At 41.4% G+C, this 25883-nt stretch overlaps 1 protein-coding gene, 1 long non-coding RNA gene and 1 pseudogene across 3 annotated transcripts; 1 reads left to right on the top strand and 2 right to left on the bottom strand.

Annotated features, from left to right (window-relative positions):
* Positions 1 to 11021: 11021 nt before the first annotated feature.
* LOC123474554 lies at positions 11022 to 13135 on the bottom strand (annotated as a pseudogene).
* Positions 13136 to 22715: 9580 nt separating this feature from the next.
* Positions 22716 to 23699, top strand: LOC116920636. Its single transcript, XM_032926755.2, has 4 exons — positions 22716 to 22959; positions 23033 to 23256; positions 23315 to 23489; positions 23554 to 23699. Exons 1-4 carry the CDS (start codon positions 22752 to 22754, stop codon positions 23667 to 23669), a joined length of 723 nt encoding a protein of 240 aa, XP_032782646.2. The 5' UTR covers positions 22716 to 22751; the 3' UTR covers positions 23670 to 23699.
* A 564-nt stretch (positions 23700 to 24263) lies between these two features.
* Positions 24264 to 25773, bottom strand: LOC116933686. 2 transcript variants are annotated; one of them, XR_004400245.2, is made up of 3 exons: positions 25472 to 25773; positions 25234 to 25395; positions 24264 to 25149 (listed from the first exon to the last, which is right to left on the bottom strand). It is a non-coding gene; the product is annotated as an uncharacterized LOC116933686 (long non-coding RNA). The 2 variants fall into 2 exon arrangements; XR_004400246.2 differs by having other exon boundaries at positions 24264 to 25168.
* Between the last annotated feature and the right edge of the window lie 110 nt (positions 25774 to 25883).

Genomic DNA, 25883 nt, shown 5'->3' on the forward strand with positions numbered 1-25883 from the left:
TTGAGATCGTTGTCTGGGAGGAGGGGGCCTTCATTCTTCATTGCTTCTGGTTTCATTTCATCTTCTATAGAGATATTGCCGCCCGACTCAATACTCTCGGCTTTTGCTACGGCTTCACTCATGACGTAGAAACGTTCAAATACAAGGAAGTAGTCACACGTAAACGGGTGTCGATGATTCACGTAGATACAGCGACGATACAGTCAGATACGTAAAGGCGTGGTAGACCGGGTTTTGCCTTCAGGATGGCGTGGACGTGTGTCAAAGTCTTACAAAGGGGAATACCCGACAATTTTACCGAATCTAACAAGTTTTACTTAGGATAACAAGAGAAATGCACGTGTTCGTTAAATCCCGGGTTTCGGCACCATTTGTTACGTACGCTCACGTGCAGTGGAACGTCGTAACAGAAAAGATGTGGGATGGAGGATGAAAAATGATGAAGATGAAAAATATGACTTGAGGGAAAACACACGGCTTTATTCTTTGTTGAAAAAAGGGGAGAACAAAGAGAGAGAGAGAAAATTGGGAACTTAGAATTTAGGCTGGATTACGGGGAGTTAAACGAGAGATCCTCGTTCACGACCGTTACGGTACACTATACTAAAAAAACACTGAACAAAAGGGGGCAAGGGCCACTTCCAGCATAAACACAAAACGAAGGCCCTTGCCACCTACAATCCTGCCCGTGAGGGCAGCACTGTAAGTGACAACCTCAAAACAGTTGTGGGTAATTTTGGGAATTATCCGTGGGATTGACGGCTTAGAAAAATATCCTTTCATCATGGGAATTTACTTTGGTCTAAAAAAACCTACAGGAGGTCCAAATAAATTTTTGAGGGCACTCGTGAACGATATTAAAGTTGTTTTAGAACATGGATTTTTCAATTGTGAACACTTGTTCAGTGTTAGAGGTATTATTTTTGTCTGCGATTCTCCTGCCAGAGCTTTTGTTTCTGGGGTAAAATATCACTCTGGGAAGAACAGCTGTTCTAAATGCAAAATTGTTGGATTTACTGCGCTTAAGCCGAGTGAACTTAGGAGACTGGTCCGTCCAAAGGGCCGTGTCGTTTTTCTTTGTGTTGCAGCTCCAAGAAGAGACAACGAGTCTTTTCGACAGCGCGATGACCCAGAACATCATAACTACTATTCGATCATAGAAGAATTAGAACTTGTTGACATGGTCAATGATTTTCCCGTAGACCCTATGCATTTAGTACATGAAGGAGCTACACAAAAACTAATAATGCTTTTTATGGAAGACAGTGATTACAAAATCAGCCCAATTAGTGTTCGTAGAGTAAATGAAAATATAGAAGCTTTATCTAAATTTACTCCCCGTGATTTCGCCCGTAGAGCAAGAAAGTTTAGTTCTAAAATGAAGGCTACAGAATGGGCAGAGGCAATTGGGTACACGGCCCCCGTCGTATTTCGAAACAGACTCTCAGCTGAAAGTTATGCAAATTTATTATCCCTTCATGTTGCCGTTAAGATTTTGACGTCCAAAAGATTGTGTTACACTCAAAACGCGTACGCCAAAGATCTTTTAAAATTTTTTGTTATGAACTCAAGTATATTATATGGCAATGCTTTCGTCTCATATAATATCCACTATCTTATTCACCTTAGTGATGACGTTATGCGTTTTGGGCCCATATATTCGTTTTCGGCGAACGCTTTTGAAAACTTTCTCGGCATAATTAAACGCTTGTTGCGCAAAAGTGAGAGACCATTGCAACAAATTGTTAAGCGATTGTATGAAATACAAGTGTCCCGTATTCTTATGCCTGAAACTGTTGAAAGAACTTGCCCGTTACTAAAACTTCCAATTAAAGGGGGCATATTGTTACCTGGTATGAATTTAACAACTCCCCAATTCGGTCTCTTAAACCTACCAAATTTCGAACTGACTACTGAATGTGGTGATAACTGTGTCATGATATCTGATAAAAATGTCGTAAAAGTAGTAAACTTTGTTATGCTCACTGGAATTCCGCATCTTATTGGTAGAAAATTTGCTGAATTTTCTAATTTATTTCCAGCATCATTTGATTCAACTATGCTGGGCATAAATAAATGTAAGATGTCCCTTGATTTAGATTTTTGGCCTGCTGAACAGTGTGAATGTAAAATGTATTTGATGCCAATAATCGCTACTGATGAATTCGCTGTTTTCCCCATAGAAAACTTGTAAACATTCACAATATATAACTGATTCATTGCTATTTTTTTTTCGTTATTTTAGTGGAAACATGCCTGCTAAGCCTAATTTGAAGAAGGTCTCGACCACCAATCTTCGTCGAGTTGGTACAAGAAAGCGTGTAGCTAAAGTTTTGGACGACTATGTGGATGCTACTTTTAGCGAGTCTGAGCCCCAAAATTTACATAAAACTCCAGTACCACCGAATCAAAACATAAGACCACCGAAGGCCTCAAGGATGTCAGCTAATGCAGATAACACTTTCCAGGACTGTTCGATTTGAGCTGGTAATATTTTATCGTTCACGTAAATGTATTTTCGTTCTATTTATTGTAAATTGTTATTTTATAGAATCACGCAATGATAACAATGACGGACCAATTTTCCGAACGCAACAAACAAGCCAGGGCACCGAACAGTGGTCTTTTAGAGATCATAATACACTTAGCGAAATGAATCATTGGCTTCACAAGATTCTGAGGGAATTAACGAAGATACTGCTGCATCCACCAATTTTGAAGCAGAAAGGGAATTACAAGGTTTGACATCACAATCGCCAGATAACCAATTAGGCTACACTGAATTACATTCATTAGAAGTCGAGAATTGTGGTTATGAGAGTGACTCACAAGAACAGGTTATTCTTCCTGGAACGTCTGGAATTGTGAATTCTCATCCGCAACTGAAGCAAAATTACGGCCATGAAAATAAAGCACAAAACCATTCTGTTATCAGGCCTTGCTCTTCTCGGAATGAGAATCCCCGTCCAAAACTGAATCAAAACGACGGCCATGGAATGGAACAACAACAACAGGTTACTCGTCCTGGTCTGTCTTGTAACGAGAATCACCGCCCACAACTGAATCGAAATGACGGTCATGGATGCGAACCACAACAACAACTGGTTATCCGCCCTGGCCCATCTCGAAATGTGAATTGCCAACGTGAAAATACCCGTAATGTTATTGAACCACAACAACACGTCATGCCTGGCCCGTCTAGAAAGGTGAACTCTCATCCTCAACATGAAAATTCCCGTCATGGAAGTAGGGGAGACTGGAGTATGCCGGGACACCGGGTCAAGAGGGACAGTAGGGGGAAAAATAGTAGATCTTAATAAAATTAAAAATTTTTTTAGTATGTTATTTAGGTACATACAATCTACTTTGGCATGAAATTTGGTTGAGTTTTGTCAATAACTGTGTCAGTTATTAACAAAACTAAAAAAACGGTTTTTTTTAGTTAATTTTGTCTCCGCCATTTAATGTTTCTAGAAAAAAATAATCGCAAATGGCATGTAAATTTAATATGGAAATGAAGCTTAATCATTTCTTTATTGTTATAAACAAAAATTATAATTTTCGATCAATTACTGTAGATAATATTAACGTTTTAAAAAAATAGTCTTTATCGGGAAATCGGGACAGCTGTTTTTGACTAAAATGGGACATTAGTGCGGGTTGCTGACAGTAGAACTCCAAGACAGTAGAACTCCAAAGACAGTAGAACTCCAAGACAATAGAACCCCACTTTTAAAAATATAAAAAAAAATTGTTGGTAAATCCGACAGTAGAACTTCATGTACAATAGAACTCCAAAGACATTAGAACCCAACTTTTAAAAATATATAAAAAAATTGTAGATAAATCCAACAGTAGAACTCCATTTACGATAGAACTCCAAAGACATTAGAACCCAAAAAAAAAAAAATAATGAAAAAGGTATGGCGACAGTAGAACTCCAAGACAGTAGAACTCCAAAGACAGTAGAACTCCAAGACATTAGAACTCCACTTTTAAAAATATTTTAAAAAATTGTTGGTAATTCCGACAGTAGAACTCGAAGTACAATAGAACTCCAAAGACATTAGAACCCCACTTTTAAAAATATATTTAAAAATTGTAGATAAATCCGACAGGAGAACTCCATGTACAATAGAACTCCAAAGACATTAGAACCCAACTTTTAAAAATATATTTAAAAATTGTTGATAAGTCCGACAGTAGAACTCCATGTACAATAGAACTCCAAAGACATTAGAACCCCACAAAAAAAATTAAAAATAACAAATAACATGAGACAATAGAAATCTTCTGTCCGACAATAGCACTCCAATGCCCGACAACAGAACTCCAACAATTTTTATAAAATATCAAATGCCCGACAGTAGAACTCTAGCAACCGACATTAGAACTCTTTATGGTAATTTTTTTCCGGACTATAGAACTCCAATAATTTAAATATTGCATTATTTACCCGACAGTAGTACCCCGCCACCCGACAGTAGAACCCCACCACCCGACAGTAGAACTAATATGATTTTTAAGAATATATTTTTTTGTCCGACAATAGAACTCCAATACCTTAAATATGATATTTAATGCCCGACAGTAGAACCCCAACACCCGACACTAGAACCCAAACACCCGACAGTAAAACTCCACTTAATATTTAAATTATTATTACGGCCGACAGTAGAACTCCAAGACTTTATTTTTCATTTCAATAAAAATCATAAAAGTAGGGCTCGGCCCCGATCACATTCGGATCGGGTACACCGCTAACGTTCACCGATAAAAATTAATCGGGGAAGTTTGACGCGGGGATTTTTTTGTCGGTGTCAGAATTGGTGCTGCACCGATTGCACCGTCTTAGCCATAGCTGGCCATAAGCGAGTGGCCTTATCAGTGACCTTGTGTTTTGATAGGCCAACGAGAATCACGTGACTAGGGTCGCATGCTAGATGGCAGTGCCACCAAGTGCCTTAAAGGTGCAATAGGGGAAGGCACCGAACACTGAAATCACCGCACCGATAAGAATTGTCACCGCACCGAATCGACTAAAAAGCTCCCCGATTAGCGCGGGGCCGAGCGCTAATTAACGATGCCAGAGTTTACTCCATACGTTGCGGTAATTCAACTAGGATCGATAACATTTAAAAAATCTAGATCAACAAACACATGGCAGTAATTGTTTTGTCTTCTTCTACGTATTAAAATTTAGGTAACATTTTAATTTTCGATTTCAATAGTATTAATATTCTTTTCGTATTTTAAAAATTATTGGTTCAAAAATATTGAAGCTATGGCAACGTTGACGCTGTTGACTGTTGATTTTTAGTTTAGTTTGTTAAGTCGTCTGCCGAATAAGAAAGACACCGAATGAACTAAACGATTTCGTAAGAGCAGTTCGTCTCGTATCTTGCTAGTGATCAGTTGTGTCGTATTTTTCTCGCCAAAATTTTTCTTTCTCTTTTTTTTCCTTATTTTCTCTTCCCTAGCCCTCTTACCTCTTCCACTCTCCTTTCCTTCCTTTGTCCTTTGTAATTTTCGACCCGTCTAGACCTCCTCTTTCCCGCTACAATGGAGCCAATGGACGTCTCAAAGGAAAGCTCCGTAATCTCCCATCCCAGTTCTCTTAAAAGACTCAGACGTCAATCTGTCTCCTCCTCCAGCAGCTCAGACTCTTTCCTAGTTTCAAACCAGTCTATCCTTTTACCCGTGATTATTTCTTTCCCGTCTCTCAAAAAGTGCTTCAAGCAGTTATCCTTAAGTGAACGTAAATCTATCTTGTCAGCCTTATCGATCAATTTCCCTCTCACGTCCACCCGTGTTGGCGCTGGCGGGGATCTCTTTGTCCACGCCGATGATCAGTCAACCAGAGACTTGTTGTTACAACAAGAAAAATTTGGGGATATCGAAGTAAAGTGTAGCCGCACAAACCGAGAAACCGAGTGCAAAAAAATCATCTTCGGGGTCCCGAAAGAAGATGCAGAAGAGGAAATAGTAGCGGAGCTCTCCCGGCACGGAGTTATCAAGGCCCTTAGACTAGGAAAGCGCATTGGAGATGTTCATGTTACCACAGAGGCTGTCATTTTGTGGTTCAGCTGCGCGCCGCCATCCGAAGTTCTGATCGCAAACGAAATCTTTCGCACCCATGATCCCCGGCAACGCCCCCTGTTATGCAACAACTGCTGGCTCCTCAGGCACACAGAATCTAGATGTCGTCAGAAAGAGCGCTGCCGCGTTTTCTCCAAAGTTCATGATACCTCGGCGGTTTGCACCGCACCGACTCTCTGTCGCAACTGCAACAGCAATAGGCACACCTCTGACGACAAATCATGCCCTGCTTACCGCATGAAACAAAAAATTCTAAATTTCACCCAAGCGGAGAATTTGTCGTTCCACCAAGCCAAAGAGTTTCTGTCCAATAATGCACCTCATCAACAATCTTCATCCGCTAAATCGTTGTCCGTCTCACTTCCCTCCCAGCAAAAAAGCACCACACCCTTACCAGCCCCCAATGACGCCCAGATTGAAGCACTTCAGCTAGAAGTGACTAAGCTACAAGTGAAAGTCAAATCCCTCAAGTCTCAGCTATTGAAATACACACCCCTTGACATAACTACAAAGATGCAGGAAAACATCACTTCAACTAAGAATCTATATGAAAACTTCAAAACCACTCTTGATTCTATCGCTCCCGTCATGGTAAGATTGACTCCAAACATCCCTTACATCGAAGAAATTTGCCGAATCGTCCGCCAACAAAATCAAAATACAAGCTCCACACCCGCTTTACTCTCGACCGAAGGCTTAGACACAAACCAACATGTAACGACGCACCCGGGATCTCAAAAACCTCGCCATGAATAACAACGTAGATCTCATACAGTGGAATGCCAACGGTCTTAACGGCCACAAAAAGGAGGTATTTCTACAAATGCTTGCAACCCTGAACCCTCTAGTGGTTGTCCTTAGTGAAACCCACTGGAACGAAAATGACGTAACTTTTATGAACCGTAAACTGAGCTCATACAAATTAGTGCACCAAAATCGCCCAGACGGTTACGGAGGCGTCGCTATCCTCCTTAAGAATTACTTAAGTTTCAGTCTCATTTCTCTCGATCAACCCTTAGACGGCATTGAAACAATTGGCGTTAAAATACAAAACCTCGTTAAAAAAGAAATAGTTGTCTTCTCTACTTACTGCCCGCAAGGCAACGCATATGACTCGGATCTCATAGCTAGGCTGTTCCACCAGAATTCAGGCCCTACCATTATCGCAGGAGACTTTAATGCCCATCATAGCCTTTGGACGTCTACACACAGAGAAAACAGAGGTGGGAGAGCGATCGCGGAGTTCTTGTCTGACGCCCCTGAGTGGATACTGGCCACTCCTAAGGACTTAATCACAAGAAGATGTTTTCATTCAGGCACCGGCTCCACTATTGATCTCACGTTTATGACAACAGACCTCAGCTTTCCTCACCGGATTGTAACCGGACCCTTTTGGAGCAGTGACCACCTTCCCATCTTTATCAGCTTAGCAGACTCGCACGCCGAACTTTCGTCTCAACCACTCTGGGTCCTCAGAAACTCCAAATGGAATGCCTGGAACGAAGAACTTCACCAGATTCTACTAGCGTCGGACTTCGATCGCATCAATGATCCCGCCAGAGCTTACGGTCTGGTCAAATCCACCTTTTTTTCTTGCAAGCGAAAAATACTTCTTACCCCAAAAAAACATTCCCGTTAAAAAAGAAAAACATCGTCCCTGGTGGAATGCGCTTTGCAGCAAAGCGGTCGCCGAGTCACGTCGGGCATACAACAAGTGGAAGGCTCTCCCCTCGCCCGCTAACAAACAGGCACTCAACAGAACTGAAGCTCGTAAAAAATGAACTCTGGCAAAAGCCCGAAATCTATCATGGGTCAAGCTAATCGATGACCTAAACAAGTAAAAAAATACGAAAAGAATCTGGAACTTTACCAATAGCCTGCTGGGTGCCAGGTTCTCAAATTTTAATGCTTGGACGAACATTCCAGTGGCAGGTAACATCAGCCCCTCTGAGAAGTACGTCAAAATAGCAAATAAATTCGTCGAACATTTCACTGCCCATGCCCACTTCTCCATAATAAACCATGACCCCGTCGAAACCGCCCTTCTATCTCGGATCGAAGATGCCATCAACGATATAAGAAACCCGCTCAACGAACCTATCTCTTTGGACGAGCTAAGCGCTGCGCTGAAGGTCCCGAAAAGCAATGCCATGGGTGCCGATTTTATTCACAACCAAATGCTTCACCATCTCAATCTATCCAATCGCAAGATTCTGCTCAGTCTCTTAAGACTCTCTAAAGACAACAAAAAAGTTGACTCCTACCGACCAATCTCCATCACCTCCTGCATGGGCAAATGCTTTGAGCGGATAATGAAAGCCAGACTCACGTGGCACTTAGATCACCGCAACTTTATTCCGACCTCTCAAGCTGGTTTTCGTCAAGGTTGCTCCACACACGACCTCATCTGGGATCTAGAAAATAACATTAAAACTGGCTTTAATTTCAAAAAAGAAGTTCACTGTGTGTTCCTGGACATCTCAAAAGCGTATGATAGCGTTTGGATAACCGGCCTGCTTTTTAAGCTCTGCCAGGTGAAGGTTTCAGGCTACATCATTCGATGGCTTAAAGATTTCCTTACCTTACGGCGGGTACGCGTTAGTCTAAACGGCACGTTCTCATTAACGAAAACCATCTCTTTTGGCGTTCCTCAAGGCGCAGTTCTCAGTCCGCTTCTGTTCACAGTGATGACTCGAGACTTTCCACTGGCAAACAGCCTCCAAAACTCCCAAGGAGTATCACTTCGGATGTATGCAGACGACATTTCAGCCTCTATTGCCCACCGTCACAGACGTAAGGCCCGTCTGGCACTTCAGAAGGCTCTGTTCCGTTTTTGTAAATGGTGCAAATTATGGAAGGTCACCATCTCCGTCTCCAAGTCTTTTACTATCTCCTTCAGTAGACGCAGAGGATCCAATGCGCCTCTCCAACTCGAAGCCTTGGGAGAAAGAATTCCTGATGTAGAAGAAGGCAAATTCCTAGGCATTATCTTCGACAGAAAACTGTCCGTCTGAACGCTCGTCTCGCCCAGTTCGACCCATCGGTTTCTCCCCCGTCTCTTCATGGCTGTGTCGAAGAGGAAACAATCGAGCATTTGCTTTTCGCCTGCCCGCAATACCAAGTTCACCGCTCGGCCCTTAGACGACTCTGCTCGGAGCACAATCTGTCAATGGACCTCCAGACATTACTCAGCCCCTCTGCCGACGACTCTAACTCTAACTACGCCACTCGAAACGCCGTCCTCGAATTTCTTTGGAAGTCCGACCTTCTTAAACGCATTTAATCATCTATCAGTTTTCTATTCTACTTTCCCCCTTTTCTCATTTCGACCTCTCCATCGCCAGTGCTTTTTGTGGCCTTCATCAGAAGACCCGTACCCGTGACAGTATTCCCGCAGTGGAGGCACTCTAAGCATAGTCAAACAAACAAACAAACAAACATTTCGTATGAGATCGTATATATCATCTGAAGGCATGCAACAAAACTATTGCTAATCTCTAGTTGCATTTCCATAGTCTATTTTAATTTTTGTTTTTTTTTTATATTTTCAGAACATTTGAAATTATTTATTTCTCTTAGTTTCTAGGAGGGACCACAAACAGAAAAGTTAATAGGCCTATTAAGGATATATTGGATGCAGTTGACAAAACACTAAAGATTGATGACACAGAAGCTCACATGGTATCACATGTCTCTGCATCTCTGAAGACTGAGCATTTAGCCTTTCTTTTAACCTGAATTCCTGTTTACTTACATTTGTAGGCAGTGTCGAACAGATTGAGCACAGCTCGATTAATGTGTCATACACAGCAAGGGGTGACACAGGTTCAATTGAAGTGCTTGAAGGTGAAGGGGTAAGATTAACTTCTTGCTGCGTTATCTACAAATTGTTTATGTTTCCTAATTGATACAGAATGCCATGGCTCATATTCAAGTTATGGAAGCACCAATTTGAAGATGTCCTTTGCTTATCGCTCATCATGCCATGCTGGAACGTCTTCTGTTTTCTGGTGGGCAGCCTGGCAGCTTCCCTTTTGTTTTTTATACAAGGCCTCTACACCAGCCGGGCAGCTACAAATTATGTTAAATTACCTTATTTGGTGATTTGTGTGGTTAAATTGCAGAAATGTATGGAATAATTACAGAACATCGAAAGGCTTAGTCTTCTTTGTAATGCAGGGGTACAAAAAACATATGTTAGAATTGTCTGTGTTCACTTGGCAGTCTTATCATATCAGAATTACTTATGCAGTATCAAATGTAAAGGATGAATTTTAAACAGTTATGGAAGAAAAAAAACGATCGCAGTTTGGAAAGGCGTACGGCATTGCGGACAAGGAAAGTTACGTTCAAATCGATCAGTGCATTCGTGACAGAATACGTGTGGGCACACGGCAAGAATATTCGATTAACGACATTAAACAAACATACGCTACAGCGCACATTAGCCGGAGCAGCCTCACCTTCATCATTTATGTCTCCACCAGGTATAGCAACAGCATCGGCAGCTACAACTTGCCCTTCATTAAGTGGCACATGATTTTGATGACGCTGGTCGAGTGGTTGTACGTTGTCGACAACCGCTTCAGGAGCAGGATTTTGGCGAGGCCTGGCAACGGGTCGGGCTATAGCGGCAATACCTTCTGCTACCGGAGCAGGATTCCGACGAGGGCGGCCAACAGGTCGGGGTATAGCAGCAACACCTTCTGCAACCAGAGCAGGATTCCGGCGAGGGCGGCCAACAGGTCGAGGAATAGCGGCAACCCCTTCTACTAACGGAGCAGGATTCCGGCGAGGGCGGCCAACAGGTCGAGCGACCACCAAAGCTTGTCCATCAAGGGGTGGAGCAGGGTTTCGCCATGGTTGGTCAGCTCTTTGCCAAGCGTTGTGAGGCCCAGCTCGTGGTATGACAACGGGGCCGTTCAAATGAACTCGCCGTTGGTTCCTTCGTACTGGATTACCAGGCAATTCTCTTTCAAAATCCTGATTTCATAATTTTCCGACCAAAATTATTTAATATATTTACACTTTCATAACAGTATAATAATTAAATATTCCTCAGCAGGTTCAAAAGAGGACATCGATTGGTGGAGGAATTCATAGACGTCTATGAGACCGTCTTCCAAGTCTCTCTCCCGTTGCATGTTAAGACGTTCCTTTCGCGCAGCCCGTTGCGACAATGCCTCCCGACGAACGTTTTCAGCTTGACCTAAAGCTATAAAGCCGAGGCGTGCGGTTTCTTCGCACTCTTGAATATGAACTAAAAAAACAATTAAATATTATATTAAATTTGCAAAAGAAATATAGTTTATATGATGTAGTTTTACAAATGAAATCCCAGAAATTTGGTCGATGTCCATGACAGTGGGCATTGAACCAACGGTTCCATGACTCCACGTCATTGTTGGTTCGATTTCTTTGGCCACAAACGCTAAACCGAGCTGGGGTTTGTATTGCCAGCCAATAGCCCGCCCAATATTGATAAAACCGCTGCACTGCTTCCTGCGTTTCTGGCAACTCCAGTTGCAAAGCAATACTATTTTCACGTTGAATTGCCTAGGAATATAAAAAACATTAACATTTTGCAATACGGCAAAACCAAGAAATGTGTTTTAATACAACGAATCCGATGTAAATTTGATTGGCAGGAAGCAACGCAAGGGCGATCGTCATCTGGATGATTCGTTTAACAACCGGTCTTGACCTATAAGCGACGGCTAACCCCTCTCCTGCATGCTCTCTTATAAATAGCCTAAATGACAAAAAAAATAGCATAACGTTATATAGTTATTGTGTAGTTTACTATATTAAATTTAAATTATCATACTTGGCCGTAGTGGAACCAGCAACCACGCGTTTCTGCGGCAGGGAATGATGTTTGAAGGGCAACAAGAATTGCTTCTTCAAAATCAGAAATAATGCGTTCACACGCAAAGCCTTGGTCGATGTTCAGTTCAAGCGTGGCTCCAATTATTACCCCCATCACTAGATTATACAGGGGTAGCGTCTTTTCGCTCATTAGAACATAAGCCACTGGAAATGGCTAGACAAGACGTAATAAAAATAAAATTAAAAAATGGTACACCAAATTAATGAATTCAATAACTGACCTTTTTATACGCCTTCAGGTGGAGCGTGAATAATTGGTAAAATAAATGAGGGACCGTTTTAAATGTTCCGTCACCTTGCAGTTGTTTTGACCGGTTGAGAGATCCCAATAGAGCCATCGAAATGAAGATAAATGCCGTTCCGGTAGCCGTGGAGACACGGCTCCTAAAAAATTCAGCTGAACCGTCTAGTGTTTTCCTGTAAACGAGAAATCTACTATTTTTATTAATATTTTCATTTGTTTTATAATCATTTATTACCGGTATTGCGGTAGCTCTACTAGCAAAGCCTCTGCCTCGTCAAATGTCCTCGGTACAGGTGGCTTATTATCTTGTTGAGCGCGCTGCATTCTTTTTCAATCGCAGCGTCAAATCCGATAATAATTTCGGGTCGCCTGATTCAAACAAAGAAGAAATCAAATTATAAGAGAAAAATATATCATTATCAAATGAATTCCTACTCGTGCCGAAGTTGCTCAAATATGCGCTTGAGGCCTCCAGGTGCCCGTTGCTGAATAACACGTCTGCAACACTCATTTACAAACTCGATTCGCGCTATCTCTTCTTCTTCACTTGGATGACAATGTTCAAGACCACAGGTGCGATAAAGACCATCCTTTAAAATAAGACGGGCCTGGCAATTATCTGATGTGTAGCGTCGACATCTAAATGATACAGAGTTTCTCCTAAAATAAAAAAATAAATAAAAGTTTAAAGACTAGATAGCAATAACGTAAAAACAAATAAATGATATTGAAAATGTTTCAAACTTACGATGTTTTTGCACGATGGTATAAATTCTGCTCGGTCTTGTAGAGCTTTCCGTTTTTCTTTTCTCCTTGAATCTCGGTAACATTGACGATTTCTCGAACTCGTCCAGCATCACCTATATTGCCCTCAACTTCGCCATCAGAAACATTTTCCGTCATCTATAATGAAGTTAAAATCTACGAGAGCAAATTGAATGTGACAGTGGGAGACAGACAGTCGACCAGGAATGACTTAATATACTTCTTTCCTGGCTTTTATATGGAGGAGTAACAGTTTTCTTAGTTACAAGGGAGTCCACAGTCGGAACACTAAACAAGTCCCCACGGACGAGTACCTCCTTTTCCCAATCATCAAGAGGTGCCGATTGTTTATGATTAAGATACCTTCCGACCTAGAGGGTGACCAAAGACATTAAGAGCAGAAGAATGAGAAAAATCCGGGTCGGTTTGATGGAATCCGACTTCTCTTCCGAATATCAGTAGCAAAAGGGTCGGCAGCCGGAAGGTTCAGAACCGGTCTGCTAGATCAAAGTATGAAAGACTCTAGCAAAGAACAGACGGCGGAAAAATTCCATCACAATCCCCATTTATGAAACGTAATCCTAATTGATGGCAGTATTATTCAATATTGGTAGGTGTGTATTCATTCCATACATTTCTGCAATTAAACCACACAAATCAACAAATGATACTATGAAGCATGCTTTCCCCTCGAATTTTGCTCTGCAACAAACTGTCGTTTGTCATCCCTAAAACAAAGACAAAACGAGCCATGCTCAGCAAACTTTTTTCAACGACAATGGTGACGTGGTTTTTCCATGTTTTACGGATTTTTTCCCTATTCAGAACATTTTCTGTTGCCGAAATGACAGCTATGAATACACTGCGACTAGTTGGGTTCCCTCTACACGAAGAAACGGTGATGGGGTATTTGAAAGAGGTGACGTCGTTGATGACTGGGCCCAGTTTAGGAATGAGTGGTTTTACATTCACTAATGGCAGCATCCCTAAGCGAGCCATTTCGTAGTGCGTATACTTTTCCACTCCTGGATATGAATAATCAAGCAAAAATGGAGCTGCGTAACTGTACAGTACTTTCCTTTCTTCATTAAGGATATGAATAATATCATTCGTATGATTTTTCAGTTGTGAATCAGCTGTTATCCAGAGCGTAAGAAGAATCCCTAGCATCATCTGGACATTCTGCATCATTTTCTGCCAATAATTGTGGGCGGTGGTTTACCTAAAAGCTGTTTACAATTTGAATTAAGACTAAGTAAGAGGTAAAGTAATACAGAGCATAAATAAGCATACAGTCGTGGCTGTAAGTTTCTTTACGTGTAGCTAAAAATCCCGCCTTTTTACTGTGTATTGGCGGATGGTATGTGCCTATGGCAGAGGTTGAGATACCTTATTTGTTCTATTTTTTTGTTTCTTACACCCTACCCTCCGCCCATATTTATACTTAACTCTTCTTTTATCGAAAATTACTATTTTACCACGATGTGTCGTATGATTACGCAGCCCTATTATCTCACATTCTAAAGAAATGAATAAAAAAGACGTTTTCTGATTCAGTCAAACGATGGGACTTAATGTTAATTTCCATGCCCAAGTAAGTCAGAGTGTAGCTTAATACTAAGTCGTTATTGTTAACACGTTAAATAGGGTTGCTTACCGTATGCCACATCGTGATAAAATAGTCATTGATGTTAAGCAGAAAAATTAAGTAAATATGGGTGGAAGGGTAGGGGAAAGAAACAAAAGAATAGAACAAATAAGGTATCTCAACCTCTGCCATAGGCATATACCATCCGCCAATACACAGTAAAAGGGCGGGTTTTTGAGCTACGTGTAAAGAAACTTACAGCCGCGACTGTATATACCTTGTTGCAGTTAAAACACTTGATTGAATACTTGCTTGCACTTCAAAAGCAAATAACTTTGGCCCAACCAAGTAGTTCAGAGCTCGATCTCTAGGATTGAAGGAATATGGCTCGCTCAAACTGTTCGAGGTGGAATCTTGATTACGTTGGGTTTCCAGAACTTATTGCCTTTTTTAAAGAAAGCTCTTCTTCAAACTATGGCCATTTCGGACGAACGTGCTGTTCCTGATTGCGATCACGTCTTACAGTGCTTTTGTTTCTTCTTAGTTGGCTGAAGTTTGATTCCGCAGTGTAGGAAACTTCATTTACGAACATTTAGCTCAGGTTTCACGATTTGCAACTGGACTCATGACATCTGATAAATAGCTATTTGAGTGGAGACACGTAAAGCAGTTTAAAATGTTGCATTACTTGTGTTATTCTTCGGAGCAGCGACCAATACCTCTTCTTTGGAGCTGGGCATTTTGTCTCAATATCATCCGAGTGACTGACAACAGGTACACTATTCTTGCGACACTTTAATATATTCGCTCTATTGGTAATTTGATGGTCTTCATAAAAGTTTTCAAGGAGGCGGCCCGCCGTGACCTTTTGTAAAACAAACATCAACGCTCCTAGAAGCTAAAACTATAGAAAAAATAGCCATTAGACAAATGCACTTTGCAACACTTCTGTAAGAGGTGGTTAAAGTAAGTTTCTACAGAATGTTCCTTGCCATAATTTTAAAAAGTGAGACGTAATAAGGTAACTTAACATGACATGTAGCTGTCTGTAGATTCGAATTGAACTTCATCCACTGTAGAGTTGATATGTCCCTCGTCGCACAGGAAAGCCAATGCAGCACTACCAAAGAAAGCCATTGACTAGAAATTATCCAATCGTTAAAATTGTAGACTTACTCCACATCTTCGAGCTTCGTCCGAAGTGTTTTCGTTTTTAAAGACTTCTTCTAGCATTGTTTCTGGTGTTGGTGGGTGCCTTAAGGTATGTAGCGGAATAGAGTGCTTGTTTGTTGTTATGTTTGTTTATTTTGATTGTTTTGTAGATTAGATTCTGTTAATGAGCCCTGTGTTCGTTAGGTATCTAACCAGGTGGTGTTGGATCTCAAATTGGATGCTGTGACTTAATTCGAGATTGAGACCCAAAACGTTTGATAGGTTGAAGCTGAGTTCTTTTGTGATGAAATACTGAGTGAGCTCTAATCTTTCCATCTCTAGGGCGGTGCAGTGTAGGAGGACATGCTCAGTTGTTTCTGGCTCTTCGCAGTCTTGGCAAGTTGGATTCTGTTGGGAGCTCAGTCTGGCTATCTAAGCTTTTAGTCTGTTGTGTCCTGTTCTTAATCTGAAGAGGATACGTGAGATTTTCCTTGATTTATGTTGATGCCACTTCAAGGGTCCGGTTTGTAATCTTATGTGGATATTTTCTTTCTCGTGGCCTTCTTTTAATTAATTTAAATTTTCTTTTTTTCAGATATTGCTTGTATATGGCTACTTGCTCAGACCCAGAAAGTTGATTGTTGGATGAATTGGGTGTTTCGTTCAAGGAACTTTCTTGTGAAGCCAACATGTCAGCTCTCTCGTTACCTGGGATACCCACATGGCTTGGGATCCAACAGATCTTGGTTCTGGTACCTGAGCTTTTTAGATTGAATGCCGTTTGTACTATGTCATTAATAATCTGGTGTCTACCGTTTTCAGGTGATTCCAGCATTTTGACCACTGATAAGGAGTCTGTGAAGACGATAAATTCTTGAATGTCTACAGATGAGTTGTACATTATTTCCATGGCCCTATGGATTCCGTAGGCTTCCGCTGTGAAAATTGACGTCCCTTCAGCCAACCTGCCAGATTCTTCAATGCTAAGTGCTGGAATAACTGCTGCATAGGTAGTATTTCTTGTCTGTTTGTTAAGGGATCCGTCTGTGTAGAACTCGATTCCATTTTTATTTGGAGCTTTGTATTCATAGAATAGCGCCCTGGCTCTTGTTTGGTTTGATTGGGCATCTCTTTTGCTGATTTGTAGATAGTCGATGATTATTGGTATTTCTGACCATGTTGGGGGCTCGTTGCGTTGGGCGTTGCGTGTTTAAGGGCGGGCGTGTTGTTAGGTTTCCAGTTGGTCGGGTTCCGCCTTAGGTTGTAGCACGGTTGAAACATTGGATGGTTAGGCTGCTTTTCGATTCTGATTAGATATCTCCCGCCGAGCCAGGTTTTTCTTGTTGATATTGGCTGTAAGTCTAGCTCTAGGAGCATTTCCTTGATGGGTGTAGATTGTGGGGCGCCTAGTATTATCCTCATAATTCCGTTCTGAATGGCTTCAAGTTGTCTTTGCCTATTTTGACTTGATGTTCCAGCCACCATGATGCCGTAGTCGATGCGACTACGCACGAGAGCTGTGTACATAAATACAAGGGATTCGATGCTTGGTCCATGCTTCGTTTGGGCCAGGACTTTAAATAGGTTTTTGAGTTTTGAAGTTTTTTTTAACACGGCTTCCGTTTGTCTAGTCCAACGAAGTCCACTATCGAAGTACACTCCAAGATGTTTTATATCTTTTGCTTCGGGTATTCTTGAACCGGCTATGAATAGGAGCGGGCTTTCTTGTTTCCTTTTTTGTCTAGTAAAATTGATGAGGCATGACTTGGGGGCTGAGAATCTGAATCTCCATTTTTTGCTCCATGCTGAGACTTTGTCGAGGTATGGAGTTAGTTTGCTTTCTGCCTCTCTTCCGTTTTCGGCATGCGTATGGTATTCTATGTCATCAGCAAACAGTAGTGTTTCTCCTGGTTCGGAAAGGACAGGAAAATCGTCTAGCATAAATGAGAATAGTAGTGGGCTAAGTGGAGATCCTTGGGGTACTCCCACTTTTAGTTCACGATCCTCTGATGTAGTTTGTCCTATTTGAACGTTGTAGGTTCTGTTGCAGAGGAGGTTTTTCAGCCATAGGAGGATTTTTCCGGTAATACCTTTCGTGCTTAACTTGTATAAAAGGCCTTGGATCCACGTGGTGTCGAAAGCCTTCGATATATCTAAGAATATTGCGTAGGTGTTCACCGGGTTTAGTTTATTGAATCCTCTTCTGATATAGTGTTCCAGTCCGATTATATTGTCCATGGTGCCCCTTCCTTTTCGGAATCCAGATTGCGTTTTCAATCTAAGTCCTTTTGTTTCAAGCAGCCAAGCAATTCATCTGTTAATGATTCTCTCCATAATTTTCCCCAAACAGGAGGTCAACGAGACTGGCCGGTAGGATTCAGGTTCAAACGCGGGTTTTTCTGGTTTCCTGATGGGGATAATAGTTGCCTTTTTCCAGTCTTCGGGAACATAGGCTGTTTCCAAGAGATGGTTTAGAAGATGGAGAAGGTGCTTTTTGTTGACATCGGACAGGTTTTTGAGCATTTTGTTATGCACCTTGTCCAGGCCCATTGCATTGCTTTTCAGGTTTCCCAATCCATATTTAAGTTCGTGTTCCGTGATTGGAGAGTTCAGTTCGTTTGGCTTTGACAGGTATACTTGTTTCATGATTATCTCCTCGAGTCTTGGGTTGTCGGGGGGGGGGGGGTTCCACCCCCGTGATCGTACTGATCAGCTAGGATTCTGGCTTTTTCCTTTAAGTCGTTGATGAAATTTTGGGTTGATGGGTCTCTTATGGAAGAGGAGTAGAGATCAGGAGCGGCTACACCTCTTGTCCAGGCTTTTGCAAATGCCCACGTTTTTGTTGGAGAGCCTTTGGAGTTTAATTCGTTTATATGTTTGTTTAGTGCATCTTCTTTTGCTTTAATGATGATTTTCTTTTTCCTGTTTTCTTTTTCGCGCCAGACCTTCCTGTTTGATTCGCAGTTCACTCCTCCTCTTTTAGGATCACATGCGTTTCTTGCTTTTCTGGATTCTGCTACTGCTTTCTTGCAGTGTTCGGTCCACCAGATCCTTGGGGGCTCAGCTTTCATTTTTTCTGGTATTCTTTTAATTATTATGTTTCTGTTTTTATTTGCTGTGAACAGTGCTTTGCGGAAAATTTGGTACTTCTGGTCTGGGTCATCTGTTTCGTGAAAATTGGTTGCATCTATTTCGCTGCTCATGCAAGTATTCCAGATTTCCCAGTCAGCTTCTTTAAAATTCCAGCTAAGTGGACGGCTTGAGTCTCGTTGTAGTTTGGCTTCTATTGTGATGTGAATAGGGAAGTGATCACTTCCTAAGAGGGGTCCACGTTTAATTTCTGACTTGGCTACTAGATGGGGTGACATGATTGCTAAATCGATTGTGGTGCATTTGAAGGTGCTGGGACACTGTCTTGTGCCTAGGTCAGTGGGTGTGGCTAACATAATATTGTTTTCTTTTTCTAAGAGTTCAGCTACTAATCTTCCGCTGCGGTTTGGATGAGTGCAATTATTTTCCCAATGACCGTGTCTTGCATTAAAATCACCGCAGATGATGATGTTGCTGCTACCTGCTACTGCGTGTATCTTTGCAAGGTCTTCTTCGTCGCATATCTGCCCATTTGGTATGTAAACTGAGATGACCTCAAGCGTCTCATTTCTGTTGTTGATTTCTGCTGCGATTGAGACGCTTACTGCTTCGATTGTCTTTAGGTCTGGCAGTTGGAGCACTTGGAATTGGAGGGATTTGTGTACCAAGATAGCCACTCCTCCTCCCATCTGATTTTATCGGTTTTTATTGTTTCATTTTTACGGTGAATGCCTCTCTCCAGTGAGTTTCAGATATGGATACTATGTGTGGTTTTTGTGATTGAAGGTAGGCTTTAAATTCAACTAAATTTGATTTTGTGAGACTTCTGGCGTTATATTGTATTATTTTAATCATTGTTGCTTAGGGGGTGCAGATCTAGGCTGCTTCTGGATTTTTTGTTAGCTGGATCTAATCCTTTGTTGCTTGAGTTTTTGGCTGGGGCCATCCTCAGGTTGGGGCTGGCGATTGCTCTATTGTTGCTGATTGCGTTTAGGTCTTCATTTGACAGAGTCTCCGGCAGGCTTATCTCCATATCTTCGGATATTGGTCTTGGTAGCAAGTTCGCTATCAGGTCACATAGTTTGTCGATCTTGGAGTTTGTCTTTTTCTGCCCAGTCTCAATCGATGCTAGGGAGGTTTTCATGCAATCGTTAACGGTTTGTTTGAGCGAGGACGCTTGGTCTACTATGTTCAGATGGTGTTGCTCTGAGTGATAATTTCATCCGCTGAAACTTGGGACAAGTTGGCGAGCTTGCTGGGTGTTTCCCACTACAGTTAATGCAGTGGGGAGGGGCTGCACAGTTTGCCATATCCTCATGTATCCCTCCACAGTTGTTACATCTGGTCGCGCCTCTGCAGTTGTTGCTTGTATGGCCTAATCTTTGGCACTTTTTGGCACACCTTGGAGGGCCCGGGAAATATGGTCTCGGTGTGAATGCTATCTCGTTGATTAGGATTTTTTCTGGTGCGAGTCCGTCAAAGTCTAGTGCTACCGTGGAGGTTGGGACTGTTCCTGATCCTCTATCAGTTTTAAAGCGATACACGGAAAGGATTGGATACCCTTTGCTTCTTAGGGCATCATAGATTTCTTCCTCTGAGTCGCCTGTAGGGACTTGATGGATGGTGACTCGGGTTCTGCTTGCTGATTTGGGTTGTGTGCACGCGACCATTATTCTGCCGTTTAGAACGTACTTCACCTTGAGTAGTAATTCTTGTTGTTCTTTGGATTTCGGCCTTATAAAAAGGTCTCCTCCGGCGGCGATTGTCACTCCTCCAGCTTCGAAGGGGCCTAGCTTCGATTCAAGTTCTTGTAATATTTGGGAGATTTCACAGGTTTTCATTTGCTTAAACGATAATCCGTCTTCTCTTTTAATGAAAAGCGGTATTTGCTTTGATTCAGTGACTAGCGATGCCATTTTGGGCTTGGGGGGCGTCACCTGTGGGGGCAGCTTATTTCACTTGGAGGGGGGGGGGGATTGAAAGGCTTCGCGGTTTTTCCGAGATTTTTGGAGACACTTTGTACACGTCTAGTCGATGCAAAAGTCAGGAAAGAACCTACATCTCTATGAAATCATTTAGTTCATTCGGTGTCTTTCTTATTCGGCAGACGACTAAACAAACTAAACTAAAAATCAACAGTCAACAGCGTCAACGTTGCCATAGCTTCAATATTTTTGAACCAATCATTTTTAAAATACGAAAAGAATATTAATACTATTGAAATCGAAAATTAAAATGTTACCTAAATTTGAATACGTAGAAGAAGACAAAACAATTACTGCCGTGTGTTTGTTGATCTAGATTTTTTAAATGTTATCGATCCTAGTTGAATTACCGCAACGTATGGAGTAAACTCTGGCATCGGTAATTAGCGCTCGGCCCCGCGCTAATCGGGGAGCTTTTTAGTCGATTCGGTGCGGTGATTTCAGTGTTCGGTGCCTTCCCCTATTGCACCTTTAAGGCACTTGGTGGCACTGCCATCTAGCATGCGACCATGTGACCCTAGTCACGTGATTCTCGTTGGCCTATCAAAACACAAGGTCACTGATAAGGCCACTCGCTTATGGCCAGCTATGGCTAAGACGGTGCAATCGGTGCAGCACCAATTCTGACACCGACAAAAAAATCCCCGCGTCAAACTTCCCCGATTAATTTTTATCGGTGAACGTTAGCGGTGTACCCGATCAGAATGTGATCGGGGCCAAGCCCTACTTTTATGATTTTTATTGAAATGAAAAATAAAGTCTTGGAGTTCTACTGTCGGCCGTAATAATTATTTAAATATTAAGTGGAGTTTTACTGTCGGGCGTTTGGGTTCTAGTGTCGGGTGTTGGGGTTCTACTGTCGGGCATTAAATATCATATTTAAGGTATTGGAGTTCTATTGTCGGACAAAAAAATATATTTTTAAAAATCATATTAGTTCTACTGTCGAGTGGTGGGGTTCTACTGTCGGGTGGCGGGGTACTACTGTCGGGTAAATAATGCAATATTTAAATTATTGGAGTTCTATAGTCCGGAAAAAAATTACCATAAAGAGTTCTAATGTCGGTTGCTAGAGTTCTACTGTCGGGCATTTGATATTTTATAAAAATCGTTGGAGTTCTGTTGTCGAGCATTGGAGTGCTATTGTCGGACAGAAGAGTTCTATTGTCTCATGCTATTTGTTATTTTTAATTTTTTTTTTGTGGGGTTCTAATGTCTTTGGAGTTCTATTGTACATGGAGTTCTACTGTCGGATTTACCAACAATTTTTTAAAATATTTTTAAAAGTGGAGTTCTAATGTCTTGGAGTTCTACTGTCTTTGGAGTTCTACTGTCTTGGAGTTCTACTGTCGCCATACCATTAGTGGGCGGGTTTGGCCTTCAAGCCCATCAATCATCACCGAGCTCATGACCGACATGACCGCCATTACTGTTCCTTACAATGATCACAAGCAATCGATTATTCAGCATATTAATCGATTACAATAAGCCCAACCCCCACCTATCTTGTAATAAGGGTTTTTTATCATATAAGAAAAAAATTTTATTAACACAATAAAAAAATTTTAAATTTATTAACTTATAGAGTCTATGCAGTGGGACGCTATTTCAATTTTTACAAATTTTTTTAATGAATTTTAAGGCGAAAACGGAGGACGTCCCTCACCACCCACCCTAGTGTCCTCACTTACCCCTCAAAATAGGCTCCTCCCACAAATCTAAGAAAACTTTAAAGGTCTTATATGGGAAAATGGTTTATTATTAAATTATATAAAATATATGGGGGGTACATTACCGTATGGAATACATAAAAACAAAATAATAAATTAATTTAATGATTAGTTTGGGAGATATAGGGGTAAAACGAAAACCGTCCCGGCTTACTCCAGTCTCCCCTAATCAACAGCAACACGTTATCCGGCCTGGCCCGTCTCGAGAGATGAATTCCAATCTGTCGCTGAACGCACAACATCATCAGATTATTCGGCCTGGACCGTCTCGGAATGAGAATTTACGCCCAAAAGTGAATTCAAATGCAGGCCAGGGAAGTATGCCATTTCAACAACAGTATGCTCTCACTACTCCGTCTTCACGAGTTAATTCCCGTCAACAGTCATCCCAGAGTTTTCCTGAAATGCCGAATGCAGGTGATTTTTTCAACAATTTCTTTATTAAAACTGAATTTAATGTAATCCATTTTTTTGTACTTCATCTTTTAAGTATTTCAAGACTACACTAAAAGAAGTTTGGAATTTTTTAAAATCCAATTTCGAGAAATGACTGCAAAAATCGACGATCTTTTGGACTCGAGACCGAAACCGTGTATTTGTACAATACAAAGAATCGAAGAAAATGAACAGCAATTTCTTTTGCCTTTGGATTCGTTCGATGCTATTGAACATCTTGAAAATTCAATGAAGGACCAACAATCTCGACAACAAATGGTAACAGTAAATATTCAGTTTTTATTATTTCCGTTTGCAACCTTTAATTTTTTTTCAGATCCTTTTGCTGCTCCGTATCGGTGGAATAAATCTCCAGAAAACGGTTTATGCAATAATGGAAAAGTTATTCTCATACGAAATTGGAACTAAGTTCACTTGGACGGGAAAATCCTCAAAAGGAATCGAGAAAGCTAAATTTTCTGATCTGAAGAATATCTATGCTGCAATCTCTGGTAAAGATCAATAAAGATAAATTTATTCTGGCTTAATAGTAACAAATTTTGCAATGTACTACAGGTGCCGTCCTCGGTAACAAAGACCTTGCTGGTGATGAGAAAACTACAGTTAAAGTGCAGTATCAAGTAACCGAGTGGCTTCGTCACTGTCAGCAGAATTTGAAAAGTCAAATGTAGTTGATGAATAAATAAAACATTTGAAAAATGTGTTTTGTTTATATGTAGTCATTTTTTCATAACAATTATTGCTGAAAACCGGAGCTGGGTACGGCATACTAGCCGGTATATATATGGTTAATTTGTTTCATTATTGGAGGTTATGGGGAGATCCTCGGGAAGGTGAGAAAGGTACTGAGGAGGTTATCAGGAAGCCACCAGGTAACGAAAAAGATGGTTTTTAGAGGAATTTAGGAAGCTCACAAGTAAGACTGAGGAGGAAATTAAGAGGATCTTGGGAGGTCCTGGGGAACCAAATGTGCTGTGTGGGACACTGAAAATTGAAATACAATCCATGAACGGAAATTCAACATTCAAACTCTGAAAAAAGGAAACATGACTTTATACTTCTGTGAATGGATTCAAATCTGAGCGCCTTCGAACTATTATACTCACATGTACGGAGGAAAGGTGGCGCGATTGAAGTTACTTGCCCATCCGTGAAGGGAAACGGATCCGTTGGTTACCACTCGCGGCATGGTTCTCATGGAATAACATACTTGTGTAAGGATGGGGAATGGTTTTCTTACTTTTAATATTGAATATGGGGAATAGTTGTGTGTGATGATGATGGGTTTATTGTTGCACAACGTTTTTGCCAAAGACCGAGATAACAGTTAACAAGACGAGTCCGATTAAAAGAGACTTACTGACGAAGACTGCAAATAGACTCAAAGATGAACGAAAAGTGACTGAAACCAGACTGACACATGACTGACTGCTGATGAAGACTGCAGAAGACTGCAAAAGAGACTGACTGACAATCTGGAAAGGGGCAACATTTAGACGAAGGAGCAAGGTCACTTAGGGTTAGGTGTCGCAAAGGGAATTAATATTTTGTGTGTAAATGTAACACCTATGTGGAGAATTCACACGTTTGAAGGCCAGGTAGAAGGGAGATTGAAGGCCGGAGCCATCGGTAGATGACCTATCGGCGGAAGAGGGGAAAAGGGTTGTAAGCGTGGGAAGGGAGAAAAGGGATGTAAGGAACGCGGCTGACCGTTCCTTACACTTGGATCTGAATCCATTCACGGGTGAAGACTGTGTTGTTGAGTTCTACTGTCAGCGACCCCTGTTCATTCTATACGGCAATCGTGACGACGAGGACTTTGCCAATTCTATTCATGATCGCTCAGTAATGGCGGTACAAGGTTTTGTGCCATCAAAGGCTGTCATCAATTCTCCGAGATGTTCGTAAGAAGTGAAATTTTGTGCTAGTCCGATCGGGGGATACAATATCTCCGTGGTAATGATACGACAACAACTGAACGTCTTTGACCCTGACCGTCTTAATCAGGAGTGACCCATCCGCTCTAGTCGATGGATTCGAATTGGTGGCATCAATGGTTTTTTTCCTTGTTCCTGAACGACCAGTGCCATTCAGAATGTATTTCGACAAGCGCCGCCAATGAAAGGTACGTTTTGTGATTCGCTCTGAAATCTGAAACGATATTATCCAACTGTAAATGTAGATGGACAAAAACTAGTACTTAATGAACTGATGCAAAACTTAAATCTAATCAACCTTAGGAATGAAGTTTTCAGTACTGATATTGATAGTTCTCTGGCCAGACTGTGTGGGGCAATGGACAGCTCATTGGCCTCTCCATAGAACAAGTAGAAAAAATGTTATTTGGACTTTCAACGTCATCCGCAAGAACCATTGTTGTATCCTGATGGATGCGATCTACGTGTATTATGATTTTTAAAATGCAATGATTAACTCTAAGTTTTCCCGGGAAAAAAATATTCCTTTTACTTACCCCTGGTTGTTTGCTGTGATTGCTCAGTAATCTCGGGCACATTTTCCGCAATCATTTCATCTTCCTTTCCCTCGTCTTGAACGATAGGCAATGAACATTAGGCAAGATCAATAACATGAATGGGTATGTTGCCTTCCAAGGGTGGGCAAGTGAAGGGAAATCAATAAAAATACAATGTAATTACACGGAACGGGGCAAACAGGGTACAAAATAATTTAATCGGGTTGTGGAACCGGTTACACTAGCCAAATGGCCATCGGCGCCAATAGAGCAGTAAAACATCCTGCGTTGCGCATTTTTCACAAATGTGAAAATCTCATTTGTGTCCAAGTTGGTCTGCTGCGGCTGCAGCGTCTTATGGAGAAACCATCTTCTTCACGTTAAAAATTAAATTTTCATAACTATAATTTAG

The sequence above is a fragment of the Daphnia magna genome, linkage group LG7 (assembly GCF_020631705.1).
Source record: "Daphnia magna isolate NIES linkage group LG7, ASM2063170v1.1, whole genome shotgun sequence".
NCBI lineage: Eukaryota > Metazoa > Arthropoda > Branchiopoda > Diplostraca > Daphniidae > Daphnia > Daphnia magna.

Excerpts from the sequence above, each read along its gene's own strand:
- LOC116920636 (XM_032926755.2), top strand. The coding sequence starts at position 22,752 with ATGAATTCCAATCTGTCGCTGAACGCACAACATCATCAGATTATTCGG. Across the intron at positions 23,257-23,314 it reads AACAATCTCGACAACAAATG|ATCCTTTTGCTGCTCCGTAT; the intron begins GTAACAGTAAAT and ends ATTTTTTTTCAG. Across the intron at positions 23,490-23,553 it reads TATCTATGCTGCAATCTCTG|GTGCCGTCCTCGGTAACAAA; the intron begins GTAAAGATCAAT and ends AATGTACTACAG.